The following is a 10,173-nucleotide window of genomic DNA, read 5'->3' as shown; positions in this document are numbered from 1 at the left end:
TTGCTTTCTAGGTCTTCACTGGGATCATATGCTTGTGCCACTATGCCCAGCTGCAGTTGTCTTTGAGATGGTGGGGAGTTTTGTCTGTGTTGGAGAATGGTGCACTTTGAGGACAGTTCTCCCTGGTATGAATGACTGCCAGCTTCTCTGCCAATTACAGCTTTGTCCTCGCTGTAATCTTCCCAGCTTCTAACCTCATCCAGTCTAGAAGAACTTTTTAAAAAAAAAAAAAACTTATTTTCACTTTTAATTTATGTATATGTCTATAGGTATGTGCACGAGTACAGGTGCCCACAGTGGTCAGAGGCAGTGGCTCCCCCTGGAGTTGGAGTAGCCACCCAATGTGGGAGCTGGGAATTGAACTGGAGTCCTTTGCAAGAGCAGTCTGTGTTCTTAACCACTGAGTTACCTCTCCAGCCTGGAACCAACTTTCTTGAACCCTCCCACAAATCATCCTCTTCTGGTGGGGGGGGGCTGTGTGTGTATGGTGTATACACCTGCATGTGAGCGTGCAAATGTGCCATGGTGGTCAAAATATACTGTATATATGTATGACATTAAAAAATTAAAATATTACTTTTAAAAAGTAAGAAAACCCAGGCATGGTGGTGCATGCAGTCATGAAGATCTCTGTGAGTTCAAGGCCAGCCAGGGAGGGAGGGAAGGGGGGAGGGAGGAAGAGAGAGAGAGAGAGAGAGAGAGAGAGAGAGAAACCAAGAATTAGATCTACTATTTTCCAATCTACAATGAAGTAATAGACCTGAAAAGTGATCATCGGGGATTTTTAAAGCCATTAGCTTAATGTTATTTAAATTATATTCATCTGCATCCAAATTATATTATTTACAAAATCCACTGATTGTGAAAACTTGCTGTTCTCCAATATTCACCCATACACCTTACATAGTTTAGCTGGTCATCAATGCCCAGCATAGACTACTTTCCTAGCCTCCTTGGCAGGTATGTGTAGTCAAATGACCAAGTTTTAGCTATATTCAGTGAGGTAAGTAATGTGGTATCTGCAGGGAGCATCCCTGTTAACCCTTCTCAGTACTCGAGTACTCTCAGTACTCTTCAATCCTGTTTGCCTGTATTACAGCACAAGCACCTTGGTTCATGAACCCAGATGACACACAGGCACATTGACCAGGTCTGGGATACCACAGAGCACCACAGCCCTGGGCTATTTTCTCGTTGACATAATGGAGAAGTAAATGTGGAATCAGGACACTCAAAGCAAACTGAGTCTGGAAAAGGAAAGGGGGAAGGAGTGGGGAGAAAAGAGGAAAGGGCAGGTAGGAGGAAAGTGACGGAAGAGAGAACAGTGAGCAGGATAGGAGGAAAGCCACAAAGGAAGTGAAGAGCTGAAGGAAGAAGGGTAGAGGAAGAGGTAGGTGGAAGAGAGAAGGAAGAGGAAACTGGAGGCAAGGGGGAAGTACAGGGAGGGGGAGGTACAGAAGGGCGGCAGAAGAGGGTAAGTTGGAAGCTTTAGTTCTGATGCTTTTGGGCATGAGTTATAAAAAACTAATTGAGGGCTGGCAAGATGGCTCAGCAGGTAAAGGGAGCTGCTGTCAAGCTGAGAGTCTTGAGTTTGATCACCAGAACCCACAGTTCCTCCATACGTATGCTATGGTATGCACACATGTCCACACACACATACATATACATACTAAATAAAAATAAAACAAAATTTAAAAACAAAGACTAATGGAAAGAAATTATTTTGAGTATGAAGTTCACAGACAGGACAGGCATAGGCACAGCAGGTAAAACAGAGCTCTGGATCAAGACTGATCTATTGTATTGTATTTAAGACACGGTCCTGGGGATGGGGGTTGGGGGTGGGTCTGGGAGGAGTGAGGGGGAGGAATGGAAGGTGAATATGATCAGAATACATTGTATGAAATTCTTACCACATCAGGGCCGTACACTCCATGGTAGAGCACTTGCCTAGCATGTCAGAGGTCCTGGGTTCCATGCTCAACATTGAACAAAAGTAAAAACAAAGGCTACTATACCCTCAGCTGTATGCATCAACAGAACATCCCCCAGAGGAAGAGGGATTTCCTTCTATGTCTCTTAGACGTAAATCATTCTTTTTCAGAAGCGACCCATGCTTCCCCATCTTACTTGCCAGAATGACACCATCCATTACCAAAGTAATCACAGGCAAGGAGACAGGATTTCCAGATCTAACTCTGGAACTGGATGTGGGGTCACACACTCCTATATCACAGAAGGAAGTACAGCTATCAGCTACTTATGATTAGGTAAGCTGGGCATTGCACAAATCCAGACCACTTTCATGTGCACAGTCACTTTCAAAAATGTCCAGCAGATGGCAGTAAGGTGTTTGGAGGGGGAAAAAAAAAAATTCTGATTCAGTTAAATTTAAAGGGTCAAATCAGCCTTCCCTGTCTGTGGATTTGGCCAACCACAGACAATGCTCTGATAGGAACAGTTTTTACATTATCTCCTAAACAACACAGTAAGACAATTATTAGAGAGCGTTTATACTGCATTAAACAATTATTCTAGAGATGATTTAAAGTGTGTGGGTGTGTATAAGTTATTAGCAAGTAGTACGCCCTTTTCTATAAGGGACTCCATGGATCTGTGGATTTGGGTATGGGGATCCTGTTCCATTGCCAATCCCCTTCAGATGCCAAGGAAAAACCAGTTACTGTAGATAATCTAACACAATTCTGTTAGAAAGAAGATTGGGGTGAATGTGGGAAATGAGTGTTTAGTAAGTGCGGATCTCTGTAACAGGGTAAATCATCTAATTTATTATAAATCTTTTAAAAATTATACTTGGCAAATTCTATTTTAACAAAATAATGCATTCCAAGTTAAAGAAACTTTCAAAAATCTAATTCTGCCCTGTGTGATGGCAAATGCCTTTAGTCCCAGCACTTGGGAGACAGAAGCAGGCAGATCTCTCTGAAATTGAGACCAGCCTGGTCTACATAGTGAGTTCCAGGCTAGTTGGGGAGACCTTGTCTCAAAAAACAAAATTAAACAAACAAAAAAACAAAACAACAACAATAAAGATCCAAATTCAATTTCAAGGAAGCCTGAAAACAAACAGGCATTCAGATACCCAAACCTGAACTATTCCTTATGTTCACTACCAATAAAAAGCCTGAAATAAGGGGGCTGGAGAGATGGCTCAGTGTAAGAGCACTGGCTACTCTTGCAGAGGACCCAGGCTCCGTTCCCAGCACCCACATGGCGGCTAACAACTATCTGAAACTCCAGTTCCAGGGGATCCAACGCTGTCTTCAGACCTCTGTGGGCACTGTACGACTTGGATGCACTTACATACAAGCAGGCAATACATTCACACATACAATAAAACAAAAATAGTAAATTTTTTAAATGCCTAAAATAAAATGCCAATATTATCTACTGTACTTTATTTACTTAAGACAAGGAGTTGGGGGAAGGTGGGAGGTGGGTCTGGGAGGAGTTAGGGAAAGGAGTGGGAGGTGAATATCATCAACATACATTGTATGAAATTCTCAGAGTTAATATTTTAAAAGACAAGGTCTCATGTATTCTAGGTTGGTCTCAAACTATGTAGGTGGGAATAGGCATCAGCTATGATGATCTTCAATTTCTGATTCTCCTGCCTCCATCTCAAGTGCTGGTATTACAGGCGTGCAACATCACATCTGGTTTTTATCGAACTTAGAACCTCATACACAGCAGGCAAGCACTCTACCAATTGTACTGCAGTCACTGCCCTATTTTAAGATTTATTTTATTTTATTTATTTATTTATTATTTATTTATTTATTTGTATTTGGTCTTTTTGAGACAGGGTCTCCCTGTAGCCCCAGCTGCCAGCTGTCCTGGAACTCACTATGTAGACCAGGCTAGCCTTGAACTCACAGAGATCCGCCTGCCTCTGCCTCCCGAGGGCTGGGATTAAAGGCGTGCGCCACCATGTCTGGCTGATTTATTTTTATTTATGTGTATATGCCTATGTATGAGCATGTGTGTGTGGGTACCCATGGAGGCCATCAGAGGGCACTGGATCCTGGAGTTACGGGCAGTTATGAGCCACTGTGTGGGTGCTGGGAACCAAACTCAGGTCCTTTGCAAGAGCAACAAGCACTCTTAACTGATGAGGTATTTCTTTAGCACCTATTTTTGTTCTTTTTTTTTTTAAGACTAAAGTTTCACTCTGTGGTCCAAAATGGCCTGACCCTCCTGCCTCTACCATCTGAGTGCTAGGCTTACAGGTATGTGCCATCACACTTAGTACTCAAAATTGATTTTTATAAAAGCAACAGTTTATAGGTCAGACTCTATCCTCTCTCTGTAATATTAAATTATTATAGCATATCAAAAGTAACTGAGCTGGAATGTGGCTCAATGGTGGAGAACTTGCCTAGCACATACATGGTTCTGGGTTTGATCCCCAGCACCACACCAAAGAAAAAAAAAGATTAGAAAAAAAGGAAGAGAATGACTACAAGTTGAGACAAGCTATCATCAAATATTGTGCAGCCTGATTATGAGAAAACACAACGACAAGAAAAAAGTTATAAATGGTAATGCAATAATCAATGATCTCATTCTTGTCATTGCTGTCATCTTTACATCATATCAAAATTGTGCAAATAACTGTATGATATAAAAGTGCAAGAGCTTCCACTGGATCCATTTCTGTTCAATGGATCAATAATATATGCACCGTGTGCGATGAAATGGAACTCCTTTCATGTCGTCCCTATGGTCTCGGGCATAGTCCCATAGGTAATAGTCCAGAAGAATGGAATTGATCTCTCCATTAGGCTTTTCACCCTTCTCTTTAATAAGCTCCAGAAGACAATCCCGGATCAGCTCAACACACCAAATCGAGCACCCTCTTATTTCTACCTCTTGAGTGTCTCCATATGAAAGCATTTCTCCTGCAAGAATTTGAAAACAAAGAGGGAAATACATCACTTTGAAACCTAGCCTCTATGGCAAAATTACAAATTAAGTTCACAATGACAGAGCTATGTCTGGCTTTCTAGTCTCAGTATTCCCAGGACCCAATACAGCACCTCATACCTAACAGCTCCTCAAATAAATATTTTTTAAATGAAGACATAGCAACCCTCAATTTAAAAAATATGACAGCAGGCTAACCTATAGCACTCATGGGCATAGAATCAAAGGAATTTTTTTTTTTCTTTGAGCAGTGTCTCAGGTAGCCCTTGTTGGCCTGGAACTCACTATGCAGACTAGGCTGGCCTTAAACTCAGAGAGATATACCTTCCTGGGTGCTGGGATTAACAGTGTTTACTACTCTCAACCTAAGGACTCTACTTTTTTTAAGATTTATTTTTTTAATGTATGTGTGCATACATGTATGTAAGTCTACCACATGCATTCAGTGCCCACAGAGGCCAGAAGAGGGAGTCTGATCTCCTGGAACTGAAATTATAGATGGTTGTGAGCTGCCATGTGGGTGCTGGGAACCAAACCTGAGTCTTCTAGAAGAGGAGGAAGTGCTCTTAATCACTGAGCCATCTCTCCAGCTCCAGAGTCTCTAATTCTTAACCACAGAGATACCTGCACACCCATTTTTACTGCTGCTTTATTCACAATGGTTAGGATATGGAATCAGCCTAGTCTAAAGAAGAATTTTCTTTAACTTTATTATCCAGTCTAGATTACGTCTCTAGAGGAAAAGGAGAAAACTTGCTTAATAAGTTACACAGTTTGCTGATCCAGTTTAGTCCTTTTTTGTTTCTGCTGTGTTCTAGCAGAGGTTGAATCTTTTGATCTTCTGTGAACTTCAAAACGTCCTTGAACTAAGACACTCTATTAATCTTTTTCTCAGACTATGAGGTAGAATTGACAGAAATAATTTGTCACTGCTCTTGAGCAGAACTTGTCTGAAGCAGAATGTCTCTTGTTATTTTGAGGAATGCTTATCATAATTTGGGGATCATTCTTCAAACCAAATGGAATACTTTTTCTTATTTTTGCTAGTTCTGAAACTAATTTAGTCTCACCTTTTCAGAATGCTTTCTATCTTGAAAAGAATAAAGTATATTCTGACCATCTGCAGTGGAGTCCTTAAGTCCCCAAACTGCTACAAAGTTCCTTTAAAACTTTCTGGTTGCCTTCCTTCACTTCCTACTTCCTGCTTATTATTTTACGGGGAATGATCAAAAAGTGAGCTCACAACTTTCCTTCTTCGCTCCTTCTCTTCAAGAATACGATAAGATCACCAACTTCCTCAGACTGAATCTCTAGCATTTGTCTTCCTTTGATTCTAGTTTATTCATTATGGCCAACTTTAGCTGCTGTGCATTATGTCCCTGAAAAGCTCAGAATCATTTCACAAGCCTGAACTAAGCAGGAAATGGAGGCAGGCTGCTCCAATGTACCACTAGGACTCCACTAAAAGATACTCTGGCCCCTGTAGGAGAGGCTACAGTCTCAAAAATGGCTCTTGGTTCTGGGCAGGACCAGGCAGGGCACCTGGAAGCCAGCGGAGGGGTGGGAGGCCTGGCACACTGCACCCAACCTGTGATCTCAAGTACTGCTGCTTACCCTTTCTCTCCAACTTCCCTATGAGCTCAGGCACTGGCCAGGGGAGAAGAGAGGCTCATGGGGCTTTTCTTCAACTTTCATTGTCAGAGTGCTAGCACACACAGAAACCCAAGCTTTCCTCTTCTACTGTCCTGTTTATCAGTTCCTTCAAACTTGACTGTCATTTGCTAAAACTTCCAAGTCAACCTAGAGAGTAACCCCGGAGGCAGAAGCTATCACCCGAAGCCATTACACAAGACTGCTGCCCCAGGTGACAGCATGACTGCAACCTTGACCAGGGGAACCCAGCTAAAGTACCTAGGCTCCTGACCCATACAAACTGGAAGACAGTGGATGTTTCTTATTTTAACCACTAAATGCTAACATAATGTGTTACACAGTAATATGTTACAATGGTGGGTCAAAATATGTTCTCAGAAAAGAGAGCACTGAAGTCTTAAACTTACATGTGAATGACATCATTTGAAAATGGGGGGGGTTAAGCGTGGGGGTGGGGGCATGCCTGTAGTCCTAGCTACTTGGAAGGCTGAGGCAGAGGCTCTTAAATTTGAAGCCACCTGGGCTACATAATGAGACCTTGCCTCAAAAAAGATCAGCTGAATACAGCTATTTGGAAAGAAAAAAAAATCAAAATCCTGATTGCTAAATGTGCCTTTTAAAGGTATCCAAGGGTTCCTGTAGTTCAAGGGGTAAAGGAGCCTGCCACCATACCTAAAGAACTGATTTCAATCTTCAGAGCCCACATGGTAGAAGGAGAAAACCAACTCCCATAAGTTATCCTTTGATCTCCACATACACACCATGGCATGTATGTTCACACACATACATACATGCATGCACAGACATGCACATAAAATAAATATATATTTAAAAAAAAAATTAAAGGTGTCCAACAGTCATCTTGGATGTGAGCACAGTATATCATTTTTCAAAAGAAGAAAGAGACATCAGAAAGGACTGCCCAAAGCAACGTAAAAACCTGGTGACTTGGGTTCACCACTGTGGTAGCGTCTGGCTCATTAACTAAGCATCTTCAGGCTAAATGTATGGAGTGTCCTCTGGTTTGTCAGGGCAGTCACCTGCATTTGTTGAACTAACAGGAGAAAAGATCTGTGGAGACCCCCAGGAGCAGCTTTAAATCTGTTTAGTTTGTAAATTCTCTATTCCTATTTCTTCTTTTAATTCTCCTTTACTAGAAAAATTCACTTTATTATAGTATGTCACAAAAATAGGATGAAATTTGTTTATTAATCTAGGGGCCAAACTGTTCACATGGTCAATGCCTATACCAAACTGTCCTGTGAAAAACAGATAAATGACCGGGTGATTGAAAATTAAAACAAAAGCAAAAATTTGAAGAATCCAGTATAGGAATAATAATTCTGTGTTATCTGATTTGGAAAGATTTAAATTTATTTCATGAGAAAAAAATGATTCAATCATAAAACTATTTTGTTTTAAAAACAAAGAAAAAAGAAGAAACTCCTCTACCTAAGAAATAAATTAACATGAAAATGAATGAAAAAAAGTCATTCTCATACAAACTTCTCAACCTAATTTACCTGTTTTTACATATAAAATGCCCAGTCAGTTATGTCTATAATTATACCCAATAATGACAAATAAGTAAGCCTAGAGGAGAGCAATTTGTGTAAGTTAACTCAGTGGCAGATCTTAGAGTCTCCTGACTCAAAATTCAGTACACATCACCTCTCTCTGATCCCACCTTTATATCACGATGTAGTGTACTTAGCTTAATTAGCATGCACCAAATACTACACCTGTTTCACACATCTCCACAGATTTCATTCTATTAAGCTCTAAAATTGTAATGTATACAATTTTCAATAAAGTCCATATGCCACAGGGTTCATAAGAAACATCATTTTCTCTATATTTCAATTACCCTTGCATTTTTTTTATATGTTTGAATACCTTGCCAGCATTTAAAGCCAACATGTGCATGCAATGTCCATGGAGACCAGAGGGAAAGAGTTGGACCCCCTGGAAATGGAGTTATAGATGGTTGTTAGCTGCCATGTGGCTGCTGGGAACTGAACCCAGGTCCTTTGCAAGAGCAACAAGTTCTCTCAACCACTGAACCATCACTCCAGCCCCCTTGCATTTTTCTTTATTCTTATTATACATACACTTGAAAAAAAAAACAAAAAACAGATAGGATCTTGCTATGTAGCCCAAGCTGCTCTTGAACTTAAAACCCTTCTGCCTCTATTTTCTAAGTGCACGTACCCATCACTTATCTGAGTGTGTGTGTGTGTGTATGTGTGTGTGTGCGTGTTTGTATTTTTAAAGCAGAGTTTGTGAAAGAAACTAAACAGAGACTCAACAACAAATCATAGAAGAGCAAACAATGACTTAAAGTTGCAAACCTTTGAGAAGCTTCTTCAGTAATTCATCAGAATATTTCAGGGCTCCAAGGTAAACAAGAATTTGAGGCACTCTATAATCAGCAAACATAGTGATGCTGGAGATATCCTCAAAGCAGCCATCTCCTTTTCCTTCTAACACACTCCATGTGTCTGCCACAAGGATTTGAGCTCGTTTGTAGAAAGAAATGTTTTTGCCCTAATGAACAGAATATATATGTATATATTATCATGGTATCCAAAATGTTCATAAGCACTATTTTAAAAAGGCTGTTGTGGAAAACATTGTTTTTCCTAGAATACAATAAATCTTATTCTGGTGGTAAGAATTTATAAACTTTTTACAGAAAATAAAAGGATCAGACCAGCCAGATGGCCCAGTGGGTTAAGGCATCTCCTGCTAAACCTGATGACTGGAGTGCCATCCCTAGAACCCACATGGTAAAAGGAAAATGACTCCCATATGTTGTCCTTTGACCTCTATGAGCACAGTATATGCTATGGTCACACACCTTTGATCTCAGCACTCTGAAGGCAGAGGTAGGCAGATCTGAAGAATTGGAGGCCAGCCTGGTCCACATATATATTACAGGGACCACGGCACGAGAACTAGTCTAAAACAACAACAACAACAAACCCAATTCTTTAAAAAAAGACCCAATTAATATTATCTCCATCACTCCAAATTCATTTCCTATTTTTCAAAAGATGCACAGAATATAAATTATATAATTCTGGTACCATTCAGTATTTATTTTTTTCTTTTCTTTCTTTCCTTTTTTTTTTTTCTTGAAGTTCTAAGGATCAAATACTGGGCCTCATGCATACAAGGTACACACTCTACCAACTGAGTGACAACCCCAGTTCTTAGTATTTATTTTCAATGTTATTACTACACACACACAAACACACAAACACACACACACACACACACACACACACAATGACACTAAAATCCTGTTATTATTTTTCATATCTAGACAGTATTGTTTTTGAAAATTTACTTAATTGAAAATATGCTTTTCTGAGGTTGAGGACATAGCACAGCGGCAAAGTACTTGCTTCATGCACAAGGCCCTGAGTTCGATTCTGAGCACTGAAAAAAAAGAGAATGCTTATTTGATTGGAACATAATTCATATGACTGTATAAAATAATGAAGAGTATGAAGAAAATAATCATCCTTGAATTTCTGTCTGAAGAAAATCAAAACACTGATTTTTTTA

At 40.1% G+C, this 10,173-nt stretch overlaps 1 protein-coding gene across 1 annotated transcript in view; it reads right to left on the bottom strand.

The window, feature by feature from the left end:
• Positions 1–4,487: 4,487 nt before the first annotated feature.
• The window catches only part of CUNH9orf64 (chromosome unknown C9orf64 homolog), a 13,976-nt gene continuing 8,290 nt past the window's right edge, over positions 4,488–10,173 (bottom strand). Inside the window, exons 3-4 of the mRNA XM_008842617.3 lie at positions 8,952–9,147; positions 4,488–4,922 (exon numbers count right to left, since the gene is read on the bottom strand). Of these exons, the coding sequence (XP_008840839.1) occupies positions 4,690–4,922; positions 8,952–9,147 (429 nt within the window). The 3' untranslated portion in view covers positions 4,488–4,689. The remainder of the gene's footprint in view (positions 4,923–8,951; positions 9,148–10,173) is intronic.

The sequence above is a fragment of the Nannospalax galili genome, unplaced genomic scaffold (genome assembly GCF_000622305.1).
Source record: "Nannospalax galili isolate Female #2095 unplaced genomic scaffold, S.galili_v1.0 scaffold1640, whole genome shotgun sequence".
Lineage (NCBI taxonomy): Eukaryota > Metazoa > Chordata > Mammalia > Rodentia > Spalacidae > Nannospalax > Nannospalax galili.
The sequence above is the reverse complement of the archived record's forward strand: the minus strand, read 5'-3'. Positions and strand labels throughout refer to the sequence as shown.